A 24,264-nucleotide genomic window follows, 5' to 3' on the forward strand; every position below is an offset into this window, starting at 1 on the left:
TTCTCTTCTCATTCTATTCTTTTGGATTCTATTTTATTCTGTTCAGCTATAATGTTCTACTCTACTTATTTCTCATTCTGTTCAATTCTATTTTTTATTCTTCCTTTTACATCTTCTCTCCATCCCTCTCATTCTTCTTTTTCTCTGGTATCTTTCTATTCTTTCTTCTAATTTCTCTTCTTCTCTCGTCTCTTCTATCTATTCTACTCTTTTGTTTCTACTTTTCCTATTTCTACCCTCTTCTTTCTTTTCCGTTTCTCCATTTATCTTCCCTCCATCCTCTCATCTATCCCTCACTTCTCTCATCCTCCCTCTTATCCCTCCCTTCTCATTTCATTCTGTCCTCCCTCTTTCCTCTCCTCTCCACTCTTGCACTCATCTCTCCTTTTTCTTTTCCTCTTTCCATCCATCCTTTCCTTCTTCCCTCCACACATCTCCCCTCCCTCCCTCTTTTTCTCCATCCCTCCATCCTTCTTCATCTTCCTTGCCTCTCTCCTTCCCACTCCTTTCAATCTTCTTCTCTCATCTCTCCTTTTTTATTCCCTTTTCCCTGATCTCTCTATCATCTGCCCCTGTCCTTTTTTCTTACTCTTCTCTCCATCCATCCATTTCTCCCTCTCCTCTCCAGTCTCTCCCACCATTCCTGTCTTTCTCTCCTCACCTTTCCCTGTTTTCCCTGCCTCCCTCTCCTCTTCCTCACTCTCTTCTCCCTCTCTCTTCTTCATCCCTCCCTCTCTATCTCTTTTCTTCATCCCTCTCTCACTCCCTTTATCTCCCTCCCTCTCTTCTTCATCCCTCCCTCCCTCTCTCCCCCCCCCCTCCCCTCTCTTCTTCATCCCTCTCTCTCCCTCTCCCCCTCTCTTTCTCTCCCCCCTCTCTCTCTCTCTCTCTCTTCTTCATCCCTCCCCCCTCTCTCTCTCTCTCTCTCTCCCTCCCCCCCCCCCCTCTCTCTCTTCTTCATCCCTCCCTCCCTGGCTCTGGTCTGTTCTTGGTATTCCAGTCTGATCTTCCTAACTTGGTCATGTTCTCGTCTGCAGCCCAAACAGACTGAGATCATCTTTAAACAACGTGAATCACATCTGGTCAGTCTGGAGGGACGGAGAGACACAGAGACACTGTTCTTTACTCTTCTACTCTGCTCTGCTCTACTCTACTCTACTCTACTCTACTCTACTCTACTCTACTCTACTCTATTCTATTCTATTCTATTCTATTCTAGTCTAGTCTATTCTAGTCTAGTCCAGTGTATGGGAGTGAGCTCCTGATCAGTCAAAGTCATGGCGAAGTGCAGGAGCTACATGCGAGGATTGTCCATCAGCTTCACTGTGCTGCTGCTGGTAAGATGACAGACACACATCTGTTATTACATATTACAACAGTTTATAACACACTGTTCTGTTATCTGTTATTACATATTACAACAGTTTATAACACACTGTTCTGTTATCTGTTATTACATATTACAACAGTTTATAACACACTGTTCTGTTATCTGTTATTACATATTACAACAGTTTATAACACACTGTTCAGTTATCTGTTATTACATATTACAACAGTTTATAACACTGTGTTCTGTTATCTGTTATTACATATTACAACAGTTTATAACACTGTGTTCTGTTATCTGTTATTACATATTACAACAGTTTATAACACACTGTGTTGTTCTGGTTAAATCTTAATACACCAGAAACAGTTTAGGAGGACAGATCACAGGTGATGTAATGATTTCATCTATAATCAGTAATTAAAAGGATTTCATTCCAAAATGCTATATATACATTTTGAGATACATGTTTCCTGGTGTTCTGTATTTTAGTTCAATATTTAAAAACATTGTATATCATTTTTGTCAGTAAAAGGATCCAGGTGGCAAATAGTAATTCATCAATGAACTGAGAAAGACACTGGAGATGGTTCTTCTGTTCTTGTTTGTGGCTTCATTCAACAAAAACACAAAATATGAATTCAGCATCACTGTGCTTGAGCCGCTGCTTTCAACAGTCAAAGTTAAATCGTTAAAAGTTAAATTTTTCAGACTCGGCATATTGATCTGTCCGATCGATCGGTCGTATCACATTGCTCTCCTTGCGGTTTTACTTTCATGCTTCACATTCTTCAAGTAGATTTCATTTTGGAATGAAACGCATGCGTTTTGTTTCTGTATGTTGTTTCACTCCCAGCTGACTGAAAGTCTCCAAGGTGTCACCAGTTTATTGCTACCAGCAAATGAAAACCTTTTATCTTCCATCTTATATCTTTATCTCTATGTCTTATTTCAATAATGACCATGCGCTTTGTTTTTAATTGAATTTAGTCTGAGGGTCTTTAAACCCCATATGAGCCACATCGCTCCACAAAGTCCTCAAGCAGGATCTTAACGGCTTTTCCAAAGTCTAGATGAAAAACAAGAAGAGGCGGTCGGTTCTGACTTTGGAGTTCAGGCCGCTAAATTAACAAAAATCACTTCTTACAACTCAATTTCACAGACAATAAAATTGTATTAATTTCTCTTGACCACCTTTTCTCATGTGTTGCTGTATTCCCTGCTTTGCTTAGACTTCTTTTTACTTTTTATAAATACTGAATTAAACGGTAAATTAAAGAGTACTGCGTTCTTCTCCATTGGGAGTATTTAGTAAAACTCATGATGGAAACAAGGTTTTCATGATGCAGAAGCATTATGAATGTAACGTTATCAGTTTGAAGTATGTGATTTAGACCCACTATGTGGTTTACAGTTGATGGGAATGTTTTTCTCTGGGGAACTGTTGTTTCAGAGGAATGTTTCTTTCTCTGGCCGTTATACAAACTCTAATTTACTGTCATTTACTGCAGTTAACATTCAGACTCACAGTTTGTAGAGACTTGAGGAAACTGTGAAGCCATGAGGAAGCATGAACACAGTCAAATATGATAATTTGTTCTCTTTATATTATTTTCAAACTTTCTGTCTTCCATTCTTTGCTTGTGTTACAGAAACTCTCTGATCTGATCTGAAGTTTTCTGACAGATGAGGATGAATTATCAAAATATGTGCACTCTGGAGAATGTAGTTTGGTTTGGGACAATAAAATAATAATGATAATAATAATAATAATAATAACAATAATAATAACAACAATAATAATAATAATAATAATAACAATATTTAAAATAAATAATGTAATTATTCTAAATCACACCTACATTACTTACCTTTAAAGTCTCCTGATCTGATCTCCTGTCTGTTGTCCAGGTGTTTGGAGTTCTGATGATGGGAGTCGGGTTTTCCTCCGGCTATGGCAACAGACAACCTGCTGAGGTAACACAGTGTGTGTGTGTGTGTGTGTGTGTCCTATCTAACCCGAACCCTGCAGCTCCCAGTAGAAGACCATGTTTAGTGCAGTGGACATGACAGTGTATAGCAATATAGTAATTACAATATACTATTATATATATATTATATATATATATATATATGTATATATATATATATATATATATATATATATATATATATATATATATGTATATGTATGTATATATATATATATATATATATATGTGTATACCAGGGGGTTCCCCAAGCACCGGCAGCCGGCTATTTAGCCGTCTACTCACCTCTGTCTGTCCGGCTGCTTTTATAACTGAATGTCACTAAATGTTCACACTACCAGAATCTGGTAGTGACAACAGAATTGAGTGACTGTGCATGTCTGGTACACACTGGAGCAGACTGAAGTAAAATGACTAGACTGTGTCTGTAGGGTATCAGGAGTCACTCCACCACTCCTCCGATCTCACGATGGCTGGAAATAATGTCTGTAACCATAGTAACGTTTACTTCAGACCAATATGGCGGCTACCTTCGCCTGTATTTTCAGTTTGACACCAGTAACACCAGTAACCAGAGGCGTCAGTTTATCCATCAGATCTTAACAAACCGCCACTGACAGCAGCATCATATTCTCTTTTTCCATCGCAGGAACTTGATACTTTTAACTGCAACATTTGAGCCGAAGGCCGCAGAACTGGAACAACCGCAATGTTGAGGAAACAGACTGGATAGAAAAATTGAGAATGTCTCACAACACTTACCTCCGTCTCTTTCAAATTAAGGATGATAATGTTACGCAACATAACGAGTGTTGAGCCTTAAAGGTCCCATATTATGAAAAACACGTTTTTCCTTGCCCATACACATATACTTTAGTCATCCTTCAACCTAACAACCCCCAGAATGTGAGAAGTGAATACCTCTGCATTGTTGCCCTAGCCTCCTTCCTGGGAACACAGGCCAGAAAACGAGCCGTTTTGATTTGGCTCCCCTTGTGACGTCACAAGGGAGCGATTTGCATACGCCGACCTCCAAGGTGGATAACCACTCCCACTCCCCTCTGCTCTCTGTGGGCTGTCGGCCGCCATTGTTTTCCTTCGCTGCTACAGCTTAGCAGATGTCAAAAGCAAGAGCAAAACATGCTAAGTGTTCCTTTCTTGGCTTCAAGGCTGAACACAGAGCTCTACACTGCCTCTCAGCATCGGAAGATAAAAAGATTTTTTTTACAATAACGTTCTGACTACAGTAAACTTAGTCCAAATTTGCATGTTTGTGCTAACCGCTTTACCTCGGACCGCTTCGTAAACGAGTGTCAATACAAAGCAGGATTTATATCAACACTGCTCCTGGAAGATGGAAGATGGATTTATCCCAACTGAATGTGACCCAACAGCAAATGTGCAATCGGTAAGTGTCGCCACTTTGTGATGATATTTACAGTTGGGTGCAGTCAGCTGGGCTTGACAACATGTGAGGTTTGCTAACGTGTGTAAAGTTATGTTCCATTTGCTTGTTTGCGACATTGTTTTCATGTTTGTTTTTTTAACACAGTCTATGGTGCTTTGTTGCTAAATCAGTTGCCTTGTGTGGAGAGATGTGTCCGCTAACGTAGCTTGAGAATGACAAATGAATACGGAAGTTGATGGTGTTTCAGTCCGATTAGCATCGGGTAGCGATTTAGCTCCAGTCCCGAAGGGACGGAGTTTGATGCAGGCCTGTGACTACGAGGAAGCCTGTTGGCCACAACGACAACAACAGTTAGCAATCGTCTAGTTAACCAGGTCCGGAAAGGACAAAGCTACTATGATTCAGGCTAGGGGCTAGTGCCGTTAGCGGCGTGCTAATCTAGTGTTAGCGTTAGTGTTAGCTAAGGTTAGTTCCTCTGGCTCACTTTGCGGACACATCTCCTTACTAGACAGCCGCACATTTCACTTCTAACGCCAAATGAATGGAAGGGAGTTACTGGCTGATGAGATGTAATATTTCACGTTCTGTCTTTGCACCTAGTCTGGTAATTCTAGTCTTGTAATCAGCTGGGGTTCTGGCAAAAAATAACTAGAAAACCTGAACAACGAGACTACAATAAATGCTACCTTTCTCGAGGTTGTAATGTCCTATTTTTCTTGAGACTGTGTTTAGAACCAACTACATGGTAATTATTGAGGCTGTAGTTTGTGGTAATGTTACTGGATTGCAGTATATTGTAAGGTGTAGATATTACTCATGATGCAATATCCTAAAAAATATTTGAGATAATTGGTTGCATTAAACATTGCTATTTCCTGCTATGGGGCCAGCACATCTCAGACAGTCGTTACAAAAATGTATATTCTTTTGTAATGGAACAACTGATGACTTCTGTGTTTCTACTCCACAGATTACGTTGATGAGTTGATGGACCTCATCTTTGATCAAGTTTTTCAGGACCCTGCACCTCATGTGGGCCAGGTTTTGAAGATCCCCGTCCCAGAAGACCCGTGCACCCAGTCTGACAGGCCAGCCAAGGAGGACGTCATTGCAGCCACGTGTCTCAGTTCAGTCAAGAGGCAGTCTGAACCCGACACAGCTGGCAGCATCATGGAGCTCACAGCATTTGCACCACACACACACACTGGTATCAATACTCTGACCCTGTGACCTAGAAAGCCCCAGCACTAGCTGACAAAGGATCTGTAGGCTAGACACTGAGAAGCGGGTACACATACTGTCAATATATTTCATTTGAATACTTAGTCTCTTCTTTTGTTGTTTTGGTTATCTGGCATGAGGTCAGGTTGTAGTTGGGTGTTTTCCACGAATACATAAGAGATAACTAAAAACATCAAATTATAAATCATTTTTGTGATTGATACACCCTGTGTACACTCACAGATGTAGATTTTGTAACATAACAGCAGCCCATTATGGCCCTGCATAAGCAGTGTGTTATGTTTCTACATGTGCATTTTTAATGCCTTTTCTAAAATAAAATTATTGTATTCTGTATGAACAGTCAGTGCTGTAGTTACTTATTGGTTTCACATTTAATTTACATGGATGTGTAAAGGGAAAAACGTATATAATCCCACACACAGTGGCCCTCATTTATGAAACGAACGTACGACAGAAAACTGGGCGTACGGTCATTTCCACGCAAAGCTCGGCATTTATCAATTTGGACGTGAGCGGAGGCTACGATCAAATCTCACGTCAAGTCTCAACTCGTGTTCGCAAGTTTTGGAGTCAGTGTGGACTTGCGGTGCAGCAGAGTAAATCTGGCTGAGTCGGAGAATTGTTATTAGACCATATAGTATTCTGACTGGCATCTAAGCATATGCAGCCACATATTCATCACTTAAAAATATGTAGCCTATGGCAAAATATTCTATTTTGTAAAGGCCTACATCGACTATGTGTCATATAGCCTATCCCTAACATAAATAGGTATTTTCATATTGTTTGCAATTAACGGTGTTAACAGTTTTCTGGTGATTAATTAAGATTAATTTCTCTTTCATTTTGAGATAGCCTACTTGTTTGAGGTCTGACCATTTTTTCTTCACCTAAATGTAAAGAATTGCGATACAAGCTTTATATTAGGCTACTATTATATATATAGGCTATAAATATCACAGATGTATAAATTAAATATTCAAACCTCAGCTGGAGTTTGATTGTTGATCGCTGTTGACCGCAGCAGTGATTTCTTTCCATTCTGCATTTTTCCGACTTCCTTTGATGACTTTTCAGGCCAAATAGAACTAATTGGGTCAATTGGACTTGGGACGTTAGAGTTTCTATTTCGAGGTCGGAGAAGTTTCTCTTCTTGGACGTATTACGCCTCTCCATGTCGTAAACTCTGGGGGCGAGGCCTCTAAACGGAGAATATTTAGGGGCGTGATATTTAAATGACGATTGTTTTCAGCCTCCACATTTATCAACGCCCGATCATTCTTACCCTGTGACTGGCGAGATACGAACGTTTCATGAATCACACGTGAACCCTGTCCTAAGATGATTTCTGCGCTCGGATCTGCGCTGGTTTCTACGTTAGATTGATAAATGAGGGCCAGTGTCTATACTTACATGGTGCTTTATTACATTTCAATGACTGAACAGTGTGTTGGGATTATATTACTTTTTCAGTAACTTTTGTCCTATACCCCTGTCACTAAAAGACTTTTAGGTGTGCTAAAGTTTTTTCTACATGGATGTGTAATTAAGTATAACAACACACAGTTATTTTACTCAAATGTATTGTCATGTAAAATATTATCCAAAGTCACATGTTCAAATCCATTCATGCACAGAATGCATAAAAGAAACTTACTGCTCTCTACCTCTAAGCTGTAAGGGCCCATAGTCTTCTTTATAAATGTTCATTGCATTCTGTAGTGAGAACACATTCAAACATACAGGCTCCAGACCAGGATGATCAACATGCATGTAGGTGGATCCTGAAGCTGATTCATTCTTCTGGTAACCTAAGGAATGAGAAAGGGTAACTGTTATTGAATTTTGCAAGCTTTATACGAACATTACACTGACAATTACGTTTATCTATATTATATGTTTATTAGCACAGACAATTTAGAGTAGATATGAGTACTTTACAAACAGGACAAACAAAGGTGTCAACTCTAAAAGAGGTAAGATGTTATGTACAGGGGGAATGACCAGCAGGCCTCCGTGAGATGCAGTTTTTGTAGATTTCGGCTACAGTTCTAAAACTGTTGAGCTGTAGCTGAATAACACTGGCATAAATTACGACCATGTCCAAATGGTAGATAGCATGGGACATAACCATATGTTTGCCGGTGTCTGACAATATTTGTATCCACTGCAGATGAGTTCTTCTTTTGCGTCTTCACATCAATTTGATGTAATTGAATGTAACAACTACATAATGTCTGGTGTGGATTTGTTTCCTATCGCTAGCCAGTACAACAGCAATTGGAAGACACTTCATGGAACATTACAGCAGCTATCCAAGTAGCCAGCTAAAAGCTACCGACACCTACTGTGTTGACGAGCTTACTAGACAGCCTCAAACCACCGGCACCGGTGAATGTCAGGCTAAAAACGAATCAAACAAACCATACGGTACAGTTACCGTGGGAGACACTCCGGCAGGTAACGTTAGATATCGTTTTTATGGGATACAAATTTGTCTGCTATGGCTATCCAGAAAGACTACATAACGTTAGCCGACGCAACCACATACACACACACGGTGAGAAAGTAGGAAAACAGTGAAATTTCAACCTACCAGTCAGAGACATCCTGCTGTAACCGTGTCTGTAAAACCTTGGCAGCTGCCTCCTCTTGTTCGGTTGACAGATTCCGCCTCAAAAATGTAGGTTTTACATGTTCTGTCACAGAGTTTTCTTCTACAAACAGCTGCCATGTTGGTCCCCCCCCGCCCAGCCGATCAGGCAGCCAATCAGAGCAGCGCCTCATTATCAGAGCATCGCCGCCCACTCAGAACAGCGCATAGTTAATGAGGGGAGAAACAGAGAGGATGGAGAGGCCCCATAGAGCCTGGATTTGTGTGTTTTTTTGCAACAAAATTCATAACCTTATTTTAAAGACCACTGAGAAACAGCTAAAAAGAGCATAATATGGGACCTTTAACATCACACAACAACCAGCTGTCCGGTCCCGTTCTAGTTCACACTCCTCGAACTAACCGAATCCGCTCTCAAATTCAGTATCACTACCTGAATTTTTCAGGGTTTCAGGGTTTCAGAGTTTGGTCATAGAATGTGGTTATCACCCTCCTTAAGAACTGAAGTGTGTGTGAAATTGCAAGGGGAGTTGTGAGTTTTTTTGTTGTGTTGATGTTTCAAAATAACAGCGATCTCTGCCGAACCTCTGCGCAACGTGCAGCGAACGGTTGCCATGGTAACGATGGACTCAACTGAAGCGTTACAGCTGAAACTACTGTATAACGCTAAATACAAAGTCTTAGCTGAGGAGATCATTTTAGGGGCTTCATTACCATGACCATGTGACATCATTATTTAAACTGATTTATTTTTCCATCATTATTGGATCTCAGTTCTGTGAGTGCAGTAGTACTCAGGAGAGAGATCCAGTCTTGCTCTGAGAAGACTAAAATATGCATTTGGTATTATATTTATTACTATTTGTAATTATATTTTTGTTTTAGACTACTTATTTCTTCTGCACTGACTGAAGAAAGTACATTAAACATTCACAATTAAAAAACATTTATCAGTTTATTTTTCAATTGAGCATTGGTCCTGTAATAAAAATGTTTATTTATGTTATTTTAAGTCATGCTTTCATAAACATATTTAAGGACAGCAGGAAATCTTATGATTACAAAGCCTATATTTATGTTTAATAGTTGTGTGTTCCTGTGGAAACAGAGGATCTATGTCTATATATGGTCTATGGTTCCCGTAGAAACCCTATAAGTCTGATATGGGTCCCCACACCTCACTTCCACATAATAAAATTGAGATTAGTACAGATTTTCAAATTTTAAGCCACATTTTTATTGTGATGTATGTTTTACCAAATCTAGATTTTAACTGAGAGGAAAGCTCTTCTGGCTGACTGTGTTTGTATCCAGGAGCTGATCTGTAAGAACAGCTAACTGCTAGGTGAAAACAATTTGAGCATAGCGTTAGTTCAGGCAGGCCACGAAGTCAAGCTCAGCACACAAACCCAGCTTACATCAGCTGACAGCAGCTGATCTCAAAGCCAGCCCTTATGCATTCAATTGCATCTCGAGCCAGCCCACATCAGCTGATCGCTCAGCTGATTCCCTCCTATGCATGCAATTGGCAAATCTCATACATGGCGCCTTATTTAAAGCTGCTTCAGTCTGCCTACCCTTGCTGCTTCCTCTGCAAGCTGCTTGCAACCCGCCTCCGCCCAGCTCCTCCTTACATGCTGGTCTGACTTAAACAATGTAATTTCTGTTGTCATTGTTGCCGGCTCTGTTCTGTGGGGGGGTCTTTGCTGCTGCTCTCCTGCCTTGGCCAGCAGCAGAGCGTGGGGCGATGGCTGCATCCACGGAGGGATCCGCTGGATGCATCGGTGCTTCGCTCTGTAAAATCGCGAAGGGATTTGAAAGATTGAGGGGAAGTGGTGAGACTGCCTGGTGACCATTCTTCTTCTTGCGGCCCCTGACCACTACCTCGGTCCAGGTAGCCGGGTGATTGGGAGTCGAGCAGGAGGAGGGTCGCGGACGGGTTACTGGATCCCACAGAATGGTGTCGGATATAGCCGAGTTCATCGCTGATATCTTTTTAGCCTGAGTAGAGGCGGTGTTAATGAAGCTGGACAAGAGACCATCTTTCTTTTTCAGCTCATCCGAGAGTCTATGGATGTCCTTGAGGTTAGTTATGCTTCTGTTCGCCTTCTGGAGCAGCTGGCAGTCTTCACAGGGCATTGTGTCTGATCCAGATACAATCCGATTATTGTGAGGGAGGAGGATGTCAGTCTCTCAAGTGGCAGACCACGACTGACACAGGCAAGAGAAGTCCGGATTCTTGGAGAGATACGACCCGGCGAAAGTCTTGGAGCACTAGCTAGCTACTTTGGCTATAAACAAGCCGGTGCTAGCTAGCAGCAGATTTCGCTAGCGGTACACACACACTACGTCCGTCAGCTGTCAGTGTACTCCTTTGACACACTGGTAGTTGAATAATCCTGCGTTTTACATACCGAGATGAAGATGCAGTTTGCAGTATTTGCACTTCTGTGGTTCTTTCTGTGGTCCGTTCTTTAAACAGCGGCCTCAGGAGTTCTGTGAATCTGCACTCGATTGCTCGATTACACTCGATTGTATCAGCCCTTTGCTTCTCTCTCTCTCTCTCTCTCTCTCTGTCTGTCTCTCTCTCTCTCTCTCTCTCTCTGTCTGTCTCTCTCTCTCTCTCTCTCTCTCTCTGTCTCTCTCTCTCTCTCCCAGTTTGACCAGTGGAGCAGCAGTCATGGTTTGTTGGTTCTCAGGGTGTTTGGTCCGGTCACAGTGGTTCTGTCTGTTCTGGGAATCTGTGCTGCAACTACAGACATCAAACCTCTACTGCTGGTGGTGAGACACATACACACACACACACACACACACACACACACACACACACACACACGGCGATGCAGTGCTAACCTGTCATTTGCTCTCCAGTTTTCTGCTCTGATGTTTGTGGAATTTGTGGCTCTGATGGTCGTCGCCTCACCGCTGGTTCAGGTTCAAGCTCAGGTAACTGTCTCTCTCTCTCTCTCTCTCTCTCTCTCTCTCTCTCTCTCTCTCTCTCTCTCTCTCAATTCAATTCAATTCAATTCAATTCAATTCAATTCAATAAGCTTTATTGGCATGACAGTTGTGTAACAATATTGCCAAAGCAAATGTGCACTGATAGCACTCATTTACTGCCAGGGCCCAGGTCTGGCAGTAGTTCTCCAGCAGGTCCAGGTGCTGCTTTAGGCCCTGTGCAGTGGGTGACAGCAGCACTGGGTTGTCTGCATAGAGCAGGAATTTGATTTCCTTATCTTGTAGACTGAGTCCAGGGGCTGCAGATTGTTCCAGCTGCACCGCTAGTTCATTAATATAAATGTTAAATAATGTTGGACTCATGCTGCAACCCTGCCGAACTCCTCTTCTTTGGGTGAAGAACTCTGTACGTTTTTCGCCAATTTTTCGCCAAAATCTTAAAATCAATTCTAAAACTAATAGGAAGCCAGTGAAGAGAAGCTAAAATGGGGGTTACATGGTCCCGCCTTTTACTCTTAGTTAAAAGCCTTGCAGCTGCATTTTGCACTAATTGCAGGCGAGAAAGGGACTTTTGGCTTAGACAGGAATAGAGAGAGTTACAGTAGTCTAAGCGAGATGTAATGAAGGCATGGATAACCTTCTCAAGGTCAGCAACGGACAAAAAGGACCTTATCTTTGATATGTTCCTCAACTGAAGGAAACAGGACTGTACCACACTTTTGACTTGTTCCTCGAAACAGAGGTCAGAACCAAAAATCACACCCAGGTTCCTAGCGAAAGGTTTAATATTGGCTGACCAGCTACTAAGTTTACACTGAATTAGGTTGATTGAGCTTTGAGGCCCAAATATAATGATTTCTGATTTGCTGTCATTGAGTTGGAGGAAATTTTGAGACATCCAGCCCTTAATATCGGAAAGGCAATTTTTAAGGATATTGATGCTGGTCGAATCACTAGGATTTAGGGGAATATATAACTGTGTATCATCTGCATAATATTGTATTTGCAGATGATATTGCCGAGAGGAAGCATATAGATGGAGAAAAGTAATGGGCCCAGGATTGATCCTTGAGGGACACCATACTTAAGAGGAACAGAAGAAGAAACGCTATTTCCTATCTCGACAGAAAATTCTATCAGCAACATAAGAAATGAAAAACTTAATGGAACAGACTAAAAAAATAATAATAATAATAATTTGACATTAATGAATTTATATAGTAATATATCTATATTGATTATTTATTATTAGTAGTAGTAGGTTTATTGTTATTATTAGATCCTTGCATCAGTTCAAATAATTCTAAGTTTAACATCAGAGATTAACAGTTAAAAGTAACTTGACTTGTTTTTTGGTCTCTTATCGGCCCAGCAGTAGCCTGGTGCACAGCGTGTGCAGCATCTCTTTTATTTCCCCTAGTTCACTGGGTGCGGGGGGGCTGGGTGTAGGTGTGGCAGTACAAGCAGGTCGGGCCACAGCTGCAGCGAAGCTCTCAGGCCTTTGCTGTGTGGGGCGTTTTGTGACTGGAGGTTTACCTTTACCTTGCCTATGGTTTGGTGCTGGGAAGTGTGAAGCTGTGTTTGGACGGGGAGTTGATGGGGGGGGTGCGGCGGCGCGGGAATGAAGGGGCCTCGGCATTGTCGTTGGGTCTTCCAGGTGGGAAAGGGGTGTATGGGGGTGTATGGGGGTGGCGGGCGGTGATTTCCTGCAGATGGTAGATTGCTGGGTGTGTAGGGGTTGCGGCCCAGGGCATCTTTAAGGGTCTTCGCAAGAGTCCGCACACCCATATCATGCAGGTGGAGTCCATCATACATGTCGTGCAGGCTGATCCCAGGATGATGTGCAAGGTGCACATTAGGTAAGGAAGCACATCCTCGGCGGATATCACTATTGTCCTCAGAGTCTGAACAGGCTTCAGGGGCACAGTCCCTCTCTTTCTCCACTTGTGCTTTGAGCAAGGGAAAAGTCAAAAGATTTCAGGCTTTAGTCTCATTGCCCTGCAGCAGCACAGTTCCTTTGGTGTGATAGGAGACAGTTAACACTGGCTTGTCTGTATCGAGGGCCTCGTGATTCTTCCACCTCGACCGATGCCTTCTTTAACTGTGAGTGTGTATTGGTTACAGACAGCAGATTTCCATGTAGATATCTGTGCAGTGTGGAAGATCAAATTGTTTTTATCTTCTTATTGTTGAGATAGATGAAGTCGGTAAAGAGTACATCAGGGTTGTCTTTGAGAAGTTTCTCCTTGTACTTCTTGGCGTGTGCGCTCTTCACCTCTCTGCTCTGTGCAGCATGGTTTCCATAGCAACCAGAATGTAACGGCTAGCTTTAGCTTTAGCTTGGCTCAAAATAACTGATTTCTAAGGGATTTTCAAAAAATATTTTGTTTTCTTCACAGCCTACCTCTGTGTAGGGTTCTTTAAAGATGCAGTTATTGTAGTTTTGTTGTCAATATTGCTCACTTTAGTCGAAATTAGTCCAGGTTTGCAAGTTAGCTCTTCTTGGTTAGCTTTTGTAGTAGTCCAGGGTTAGTAGTTGGTATGGTAGTCTTCAACTTTGTTTTTCTTGTTTTCCCTACTCTTGGAGTTAACTTTTGAAGAATAACAAGTCTCTTACGTTTTTAAAAGTCACTGTGTTTTGGTTATTTAATAGTCTGTCCCATTTTGGAATCAAAAATGTGTTTTTTCAGGAGCTCATGTTAAGAGTGTCTGCTCATGTCTCCCTCTCTCTCTCTCTCTCTCTCTCTCTCTCTCTCCCCTCTGTCTCTCTGTCTCTCTCTCTCTCATTGATTAAAGGAATAGTTCACCCAAAAATTAAACTTGACTTGACTTGAAAAAAATTACGGAAAATAACCCTAAAATGGCTCCATGCTCGTCCGGCATGATGCAAGTCTCCGGAAGCCAAACGATCTGTTGAAAAGTTTGTTTGCGCGTACGCGAGATACGAGAACGAGGAAAACCACACAAAAGGAGTCAGTCAGACAGGGGAGCCAGGTTGTGGAGGGCTTTATAGGTGATGAGGTATAGTAGGCTATAGTCAAAAACTTACAAATGTCAACTTTTCGAATTGACAACAAAGGCTATTTATGTTAGCAGATAAAAACAAAGTTATTATTTAACTTAACTGAAGGATAAACCCATTGAGATGAATCATCTGGTTTTCAAGGGGGTCCTTGAAGCACAAATACATCTACAATACAACAAATTAAAACAAAATGACAGGTACACATGGACACGTACAAATACAAATACAAATACAAACCGCCCTCTCCACCCCCGACCCCCCACACCCCCCACACCCTGTGCAAGGATGTATGCTCCACCAAGAAAACAGACAATGGGCTAAATAACAATAAGGACACAGTAGAATGTAAAAGTTCCTACTGAAGGCTTAGATGATGCCTTCTGTTTGACTGCTGCTGCCAAATGGCTTAATGTAAGTCACTTAATGTAAAGCCACTTATACTGAATGACTTAATGTAATGTTAATGTTTTCTTATCAGGATGCTAAAAAACAGATAAAGGATTGATTTTAACTATTAGAAATTACTTATCAGTAAACTGCAACTTGTTTTAAATAAAGGATCTTTGTCTCTGTCTCTCTCTCTCTCTCTCTCTCTCTGTCTGTCTCTGTCTCTCTCTCTCTCTCTGTCTGTCTCTCTGTCTGTCTGTCTCTTTCTCTCTCTCTGCCTCTCTCTCTGTCTGTCTCTCTCTCTCTTTAATCATTTCCACTCTACTGTCGTCTCCTCTCCCCTCCTCTAATCTACTCTTCCCTTTTCTTCTTGACACTATACTATCCCTTCCTCTATTCTATTCTATTCTATTCCATTCACCTCTGCTAAATCTACTGTTTAGATGGATAGTGCTCTGGAGGAGATGTTTTTGAATGTCACGCCCCTCTACAGAGCAGAGCCTCAGTTCCAGACAGAACTCAATAAACTCCAGGCATCGGTAATCAATCCCTGATAATCTGATTCTCACTGATCAGCCTATTAGTCATGTACACACAGGAAATGAATCCAGACAATCCGGACATGGCCTCAATATCTAATGGCTCATGTGTATATTTAAATGATATAGAGTAAATGTATAGTTTACACATAATCTGACATATATAATCTACTGTCTATCTGCAGACTAGAGTCTATATGATGTATAGAGTCTATATGTATAGAGTCTATCTGCAGACTGATATGTATAGTCTACTGTGTGTCAGTCTGTACTGTACTGTTATGTTAGTCTGTTAGTCTGTTGTCCTGCACCATGTGTGTCAGTGTGTTCTCTACACTATAGAAGTATGAATATGTAACCGATGAAATGAAATGTATGAATCATAGACCTGTACAGTTATTTGGATCCACCAACCCATATAGCTTAGTCTGTCTGTCTGACTGTCTGTCTGTCTGTCTGTCTGTCTGTCTGTCTGTCTGACTGTCTGTCTGTCTGTCTGTCTGTCTGTCTGTCTGTCTGTCTGTCTGTCTGTCTGTCTGACTGTCTGTCTGTCTGGCTGTCTCCTGTCTGTCTGTCTGTCTGACTGTCTGTCTCCTGTCTGTCTGACTGTCTGTCTCCTGTCTGTCTGCCTGTCTGTCTGTCAGGATGCCTGCTGTGGTCTGAGGAGCTTTGCAGACTGGGAGGAGCAGCTTCCAGCCTCCTGTTTCTGCCCCCCCCCCTCCCCTCTCCCCTCCTCCAGGTGAGACTCTTGGCTCTATCTGTCATTTCAGTTTCCGACCAACACAGCTGTCATTTTCAGCCCAGCGCCCACGTTGTTTAAATAGCAAATGTACTTGCGCCCGTCTTTGCACCCATGGGTGTGTTGGTCTGAAATGAGGTTTGTTGGAGCTTACGCCATTGACCAACAAAAACCTGGTCTATCCCCCGTATATATTGTATTTTAGAAATTCTGAATTTCTAAAATACAATATATACGTGGAAACGGAGGCGTAGCCATTTCTTCAATATATTAAATATACACAGATGATGATTTCGTTGCAATGTTTTTTTCCAAAGATGAAGTTTTAAGGTAGGCTGTGGTGTTTTTCCCTATAGGCTACATTAGGTCTGTTGGTCTTTGCTTGGCTGCAGAAGCTCAGTGATCCACCATTTAAATAGCAATGCGCCAAGGTGCAAGCGCACCTGGCTCTTAAAGGGAATGGGAGACGACACTCTGATTGGTTGAGTTCATGTTATGCCCAAACACACCTATGATTAAGGGACTTAGCACAACCCCTTTGCACTGTGCGCCTTACTTTGCACCCAGATTATGCGTCGTGGACTTCACGCCCTAAATGCACCTGCACCATGCGCTTTAGACCATGTGCTACAGATCGTTAAATAGGGCCCCTTGTCACAGTTTCCTCTGTAGTTAGTTAATGTAATTATGTCCAAAGAAGATGCTTTTAGCCCTGCAACCTGGCCTAGAACCAGAACTAGAACCTGGACTAGAACTGGAACCAGACTAAATAGTATGCAATATGTATAGTGCATGTACTGTCCATGTACTGTGTGTCAGAATGTACTGTACTACTAAGTTAGAACTACTTGACACGAATCAAGGCTGAACCCAAATGCAGACAAGGACAAGCAGGTAAGGTCAAGTCTTTATTTTCTGCTAGCGGTGACGATGAGAAGATGACTGGCTGTTAGAGCTGGGGTCTTGGGGAGGGAAGTCCGAGGGGTGGGCAGCAAGGTGGAGGTGATTCCCAGGGTGAGAGCTGGCAGGTGGGGCTTGGCAAACAGACGAGGCAAACAGGCAAACAGACGTTCCTGGAGACAGGGAGAACAGGCGTAAGGCTGCTGGCAAACAGGCAGACTGGCAAACAGATAACTTAGAGAGCTGGAAGCGCGCACGACAACAAACCGAGAGCGGTTGTAGTTTCTGGTGAGTTGGAAATCTCCGCCGATGAATTTTGTCTCCGAGACACAGAGTGAGTAGACAGACATGATGCCGTCTCATAGCATGTGTTAGTGAGGACCGATATATGGAGATATGGTTAAAAAATGGTGAAGTGTTCCTTTAATGTCTCTGAACTCATGTCACTGAGACTAATTTACTGTCGTCGGTTAAAGTTTTTCAGATTCTGGTCTGGATTATGTCCCAAAGACGCTCCTTCCCTTCTTCTCTTCTCCTCTCAGCTCCCAGCCTGATAACTCCTCCTCAGAGACTCCCTGTGTGCTGGGCACTGATCCTCAGATCTGGGTTCACTCCAAGGTAACCAGACCAGCAGGCTTCCACAGCTTACTGATCACTGCACATGTTTTTATTATTGATAAACCCTCCTGAATATTTGTTTTCCGTCACTTACAGGGTGCAGCTGTATTAATATACTCTGCAATAGAAATGGTCCTGAGCTTACACTGGTACTTTTGCTTACTGTGATGTCATTTTTTTTCTTCAAATGTTAACAATGTAGACAATAAACCATAATAACTGGAAAAATTATTTAAATTGTGTCATAAATTAAAAAATTAAAAAAATCAGACATGTTTTTTTCCACCAAATTTTGCTAAATAAACACACCAAACATATTTATCACACTTTACATCTGAGATGCAAAGGTGGTTTTGTTTTGTTTGCTGCTGGTCCTCCGACCCGAGGAGGAGGAGAACCGATGTCTGGAAGACAGCTACCTGCTCCGCCTCCTCTCCACCTCCTCTCCACCTCCTCTCCACCTCCACCTCCTCTCTGCCTCCTCTCCACCTCCTCTCCGCCTCCTCTCCACCTCCACCTCCTCTCCGCCTCCACCTCCTCTCTGCCTCCACCTCCTCTCCACCTCCACCTCCTCTCTGCCTCCTCTCCACCTCCTCTCCGCCTCCTCTCCACCTCCACCTCCTCTCCGCCTCCTCTCCACCTCCACCTCCTCTCCACCTCCTCCTCCTCTCCACCTCCTCTCCACCTCCTCCTCCTCTCCACCTCCTCTCCACCTCCTCCTCCTCTCCACCTCCTCTCCACCTCCTCTCTGCCTCCTCTCCACCTCCTCTCCCTCTCCACCTCCACCTCCTCTCTGCCTCCTCTCCACCTCCACCTCCTCTCCGCCTCCTCTCCACCTCCTCTCCACCTCCACCTCCTCTCCGCCTCCTCTCCACCTCCACCTCCTCTCCGCCTCCTCTCCACCTCCTCTCCGCCTCCTCTCCACCTCCATCTCCTCTCTGTCTCCTCTCCACCTCCTCTCCATCTCCTCTCTGTCTCCTCTCCACCTCCTCTCCACCTCATCTCCACCTCCTCTCCTCTCTGTCTCCTCTCTGCCTCCTCTCTGTCTCCTCTGCACCTCCTCTCTGTCTCCTCTCCACCTCCTCTCTGTCTCCTCTGCGCCTCCTCTCTGCCTCCTCTCTGTCTCCTCTGCGACTCCTCTCTGTCTTCTCTCCGCCTCCTCTCCACCTCCTCTCTGTCTCCTCTGCGACTCCTCTCTGTCCTCTCTCCGCCTCCTCTCTGTCTCCTCTCCACCTCCTCTCTGTCTCCTCTCCATCTCCTCTGCGCCTCCTCTCCACCTACTCTCCACCTCCTCTCTGTCTCCTCTCCACCTCCTCTCTGTCTCCTCGCCACCTCCTCTCCGCCTCCTCTCCACCTCCTCTCCGCCTCCTCTCCACCTCCATCTCCTCTCTGTCTCCTCTCCACCTCCTCTCCATCTCCTCTCTGTCTCCTCTCCACCTCCTCTCCACCTCATCTCCACCTCCTCTCCTCTCTGTCTCCTCTCTGCCTCCTCTCTGTCTCCTCTGCACCTCCTCTCTGTCTCCTCTCCACCTCCTCTCTGTCTCCTCTGCGCCTCCTCTCTGCCTCCTCTCTGTCTCCTCTGCGACTCCTCTCTGTCTTCTCTCCGCCTCCTCTCCACCTCCTCTCTGTCTCCTCTGCGACTCCTCTCTGTCCTCTCTCCGCCTCCTCTCTGTCTCCTCTCCACCTCCTCTCTGTCTCCTCTCCATCTCCTCTGCGCCTCCTCTCCACCTACTCTCCACCTCCTCTCTGTCTCCTCTCCACCTCCTCTCTGTCTCCTCGCCACCTCCTCTCTGTCTCCTCTCCATCTCCTCTCCACCTCCTCTCCGCCTCCTCTCTGTCTCCTCTGTGCCTCCTCTCCGCCTCCTCTCCACCTCCTCCTCTGTCTCCTCTCCACCTCCTCTCTGTCTCCTCTGCACCTCCTCTCTGTCTCCTCTCCGCCTCCTCTCTGTCTCCTCTGCGCCTCCTCTCTGCCTCCTCTCTGTCTCCTCTGCGACTCCTCTGTCTTCTCTCCGCCTCCTCTCCGCCTCCTCTCTGTCTCCTCTGCGACTCCTCTCTGTCCTCTCTCCGCCTCCTCTCTGTCTCCTCTCCACCTCCTCTCTGTCTCCTCTCCACCTCCTCTCTGTCTCCTCTCCATCTCCTCTGCGCCTCCTCTCCACCTCCTCTCCACCTCCTCTCTGTCTCCTCTCCACCTCCTCTCTGTCTCCTCTCCACCTCCTCTCTGTCTCCTCGCCACCTCCTCTCTGTCTCCTCTCCATCTCCTCTCCACCTCCTCTCCGCCTCCTCTCTGTCTCCTCTGTGCCTCCTCTCCGCCTCCTCTCCACCTCCTCCTCTGTCTCCTCTCCACCTCCTCTCTGTCTCCTCTCCACCTCCTCTCTGCCTCCTCTCCGCCTCCTCTCTGTCTCCTCTCCACCTCCTCTCTGTCTCCTCTCCACCTCCTCTCTGCCTCCTCTCTGTCTCCTCTCTGCCTCCTCTCCACCTCCTCTCTGCCTCCTCTCTGTCTCCTCTCTGCCTCCTCTCCACCTCCTCTCTGCCTCCTCTGCGCCTCCTCTCTGCCTCCTCTGAAAGCTCAGATTTTCTCGTGGGTCAAACATGACGCTCTGAACAGCCGGCTGCCTGCTGTTGGACTTCTTCATGTGGACTTCTTCTTCTTCTTCTTGCTGTTGGACTTCTTCATGTGGACTTCTTCTTCTTCTTCTTGCTGTTGGACTTCTTCATGTGGACTTCTTCTTCTTCTTCTTGCTGTTGGACTTCTTCATGTGGACTTCTTCTTCTTCTTCTTGCTGTTGGACTTCTTCATGTGGACTTCTTCTTCTTCTTGCTGTTGGACTTCTGTGTTTTGAGAATCTCGAACGTCGCACAATGACATCATCAAAGCGCGACACGGGCGTGGCTCAACGTGATGATGTCATCAATGACATATACAGAAGTAGATACAACATTAGATCTCTAGAACATACCCGATCTGCGACGTACAACTTTACAATTTTACGCAGTTTGTTTAGACAGTGAAAAAAACTTGTGTGTTTGGGCTTGCAGTGAAGACTGAAGCTTTCAGATGCAAAAATAATTATGATGCTAGCTATTATGGTTTCGATTTTAGAGCCATCTCACCAGCATGATGCAAATTAGGCTGCGGGCGGCCGATCCGTGTTTATCGGGTTAATTAACTGAATATTGATTTGGGCAGCAAGGTGGAATAGTAAGTAGGGAGACCCAAGTTCAAGCATCCACCCTTCTGAACTGTCCTTGAAAAAACCAGCTGGTCTGTTCTGTAGCTGACATGACCTCTGACCTCACTGTGGAGGGTATAAGAAAAATGTATAGATCAATAGAAGATCTAAAATATATGGTTTATTAACTCAGTAGAATATTGACTTTTGACTTTTGTCCTTGGCAGCCCTGCGGTCCAATCCTGAAGAGACACATGAGCTTCCTCATCAAAGTCAGTATAGGAGTCATATCAGCCTTCGCCACTGTGATGGTACGCTTCAACACACACACACTGCTGGGTTAGGCTAGAGTTAGGGTTGTCGCCAAGGCCAGCATTTCCACTAGAATTTAGAATCAGGCCCATCATGGGGCCAGTTGCATAAAGCTAGTTTAAGACTAGTCTAAGCCTGAGACTGGTCTTAGATTCTCAGGTTGGACTAGGCTAATTAAGACTGTCTGTTACCTAAATATTATGACTTATTTTGAGGTAGGAAAGTTATCCCCTCCCCCCCGGCTAATCTTGAGTTAAGAATTTTGTTGTTATGGCAACGGGTCGGCCTAACTGTCAGAGTGGGAAGTTTAAATACTGAAGCTATTTCATGAAAGATGGCAAATCTTTGGGTTTTGGAAATAGCATGAAGAAGAGAGAGTCTTCAGAGACAGAAACAACCCATTAGAGATCTAGAAGATCAAGAAGTAGTAGGAATAGCAAGTTTGACTTAAGGTCACATTTAAGTCTAAGACCAGGTCTATCTTTATGCAACTGGCCACTGGTCTAACACTAATCCTAGTCATACCTGGTGTAAACCGAACCCAAGCCAGATCTAGACTGCTACCAATAGGCAAATGAAAAAAACATGTTTTTACACATGTGGTTACATGGCTAACCCTAACCCTAACCCAAGAGCACATTGTGCCAAAGCTCGATGATCAACCTGAAATCAACATGAAAAACGCTGGACCTTTGTGGCCCCACCGGCCGGGTGGGGCCGCAACATGTTGGTGCGTTTTCTAATATTTTAACATGAACTAGAAAAGGCTACATTTTCTGAAGAAAATTTAAGTGTGCTTGCTGTCCTAGCAACAGTCCCTTTGACTTGGTGTTTCTACATGCACTAGGTAGTGGTAGTAGTTGCAGTAGAACTAGTAGTAGTGATAGAAGTGGTAGCAGTAGTAGTATGCGTCGTAGTAGCAGTAGTAGTTGTAGTAGTAGTAGCAGCAGTAGCATACATATATAAAATATGTATTAAAAATAGATATAATACGGACAGACATGATTTGGGTATGTGCATTACAGTATAGTGGAACCCTATGTACAGAATGACAATGTGCATGGTACTTTTTAAATTGAACGCTCTCTTAACTAGAATTTGTCCAAAGCCGAGGAACCCAGCATCAGCTTCTCCCTAATTCACTGAGACTGGAGACTTTGTACAGTCTGATAGCAGCTGACACAAACAACCTGAAGTCCCATGTTGCACCTTGGGGTGCTGAGGTGGAGGATGAAGATGTTCTACTGTCACTTCTGCTACTACTATGATCACAAAAGCGCTTTGAGTTGCACCTTGAGGTGCTGAGGTGGAGGTGGAGCACCTTCAGCCCTCTGTCAGATTATTTCTCCAGATACCAAACTGCATCACACCATAGCATACCATACCATACCATACTAAACCATACCATACCATACCATACTAAACCATACCATACCATACTAAACCATACCATACCATACCATACCATACTAAACCATACCATACCATACCATACTAAACCATACCATACCATACTAAACCATACCATACCATACCATACTAAACCATAACATACCATACTAAACCATACCATACCATACCATACAAGACTAAACTATACCATACCATAACATACTAAACCATACCATACCATACTAAACCATACCATACCATACAATACCATACTAAACCATACCATACCATACTAAACCATACCATACCATACCATACTAAACCATACCATACCATACTAAACCATACCATACCATACAATACCATACTAAACCATACCATAACATACTAAACCATACCATACCATACCAAACTATACCATACCATACCATACTAAACCATACCATACTAAACCATACCATACAAGACTAAACTATACCATACAATACTAAACCATACAATACCATACAATAATAAACCATACCATACCATACCAAACCATACCATACCATACAATACTAAACCATACAATACCATACAATAATAAACCATACCATACCATACCAAACCATACCATACCATACAATACTAAACCATACAATACCATACAATAATAAACTATACCATACCATACAATACTAATATACTACACACACACACACATTATCTCTTCTTCTGTCTCTCTCTCTCTCCTGACTCAGTGTGTTGTGTGTGTGTGTGTGTGTGTGTGTGTGTGTGTGTGTGTGTGTGTGTGTTGCAGATGGCGGCCATCGCTCTGTCCCTGGTGTTGGGTCTGGAGGAGTACTGGAGAACGCCGCCAGTAGAAACTACTGTCGATGACTACAACAGAGTTAAATATCAACCTAAACCCTCCCTAACCTGACCTCTGACCCCCGACCCTCCACCCTGACATTAACATATACTACTGTTGGTGATTATGAGTTAAATATCAATCTAAACCCTCCATAACCTGACCTCTGACCCCCGACCTTTTACACCAGTAGAGACTACTTTCCTGAATGAGAATCACTTTAATAACCAGGAATTAGTCCTGGAGACATTAGAGCCATATTGACAACTGACAGTATCACAGTCCATAGTGACACATACATTTCACTTAAACTAACTGAGATCTGTCCTGACTTCAAACCCAGAAGAAATCATGACACAGTAGATCACATGATGTCAGGGAACCCTATATAGATTGAAATATGGCCAAGAAGAGACGAGTTTGTCCTAAGAAAAAACATCTGAGAAGATTTTTGTATTCAGATTTCATTAATTCAGAATTGCAAAATGTCTATACTGCAGGTTGGGAGATGAGATGTAGGGTTGAAGGGATTTCTAAATAAATGAACTTGAACTTAACAGGTAGGGATAGTATGGACGGATATGGAGAGGTATGGGTGGTCGGGAGAGGTATGGATGGTATGGAGAGGTATGGATGGTATGGATAGAGGTGGACAGGTACAGATATGGACAGGTACAGACAGATATGGATGGGTATAGCTGGCTATGGACAGGTGTACATAGTATGGACAGGAAGGGTTAGGGCATTGCAGAGTGTCCTCTAGTGGTTCCATAGATCTAACAAGGG

The 24,264-nt window shown here is 43.6% G+C and overlaps 1 protein-coding gene across 1 annotated transcript; it reads left to right on the plus strand.

Annotated features, from left to right (window-relative positions):
* Window positions 1-1,277: 1,277 nt before the first annotated feature.
* On the plus strand, window positions 1,278-23,550 carry LOC139663736 (23 kDa integral membrane protein-like). The gene is made up of 9 exons (XM_071542460.1): window positions 1,278-1,337; window positions 3,242-3,327; window positions 11,261-11,369; window positions 11,460-11,534; window positions 15,402-15,497; window positions 16,142-16,236; window positions 17,679-17,754; window positions 21,152-21,235; window positions 23,428-23,550. The coding sequence occupies exons 1-9, from the start codon at window positions 1,278-1,280 to the stop codon at window positions 23,548-23,550; spliced, it is 804 nt and encodes a 267-aa protein (XP_071398561.1).
* The last annotated feature ends 714 nt before the right edge of the window (window positions 23,551-24,264 follow it).

This window comes from Centroberyx affinis, unplaced genomic scaffold, assembly GCF_046629955.1.
Source record: "Centroberyx affinis isolate AG114_WGS23_722 - 3 ecotype Tasmania unplaced genomic scaffold, CSIRO-AGI_Caff_v1 ptg004109l_1, whole genome shotgun sequence".
Lineage (NCBI taxonomy): Eukaryota > Metazoa > Chordata > Actinopteri > Beryciformes > Berycidae > Centroberyx > Centroberyx affinis.

Coding starts and splice junctions, on each gene's coding strand:
- LOC139663736 (XM_071542460.1), top strand. CDS start 1,278: ATGGCGAAGTGCAGGAGCTACATGCGAGGATTGTCCATCAGCTTCACT. Junction 11,535..15,401: donor TGGTTCAGGTTCAAGCTCAG/GTAACTGTCTCT, acceptor TCTACTGTTTAG/ATGGATAGTGCTCTGGAGGA. Junction 15,498..16,141: donor TCAATAAACTCCAGGCATCG/GTAATCAATCCC, acceptor TCTGTCTGTCAG/GATGCCTGCTGTGGTCTGAG.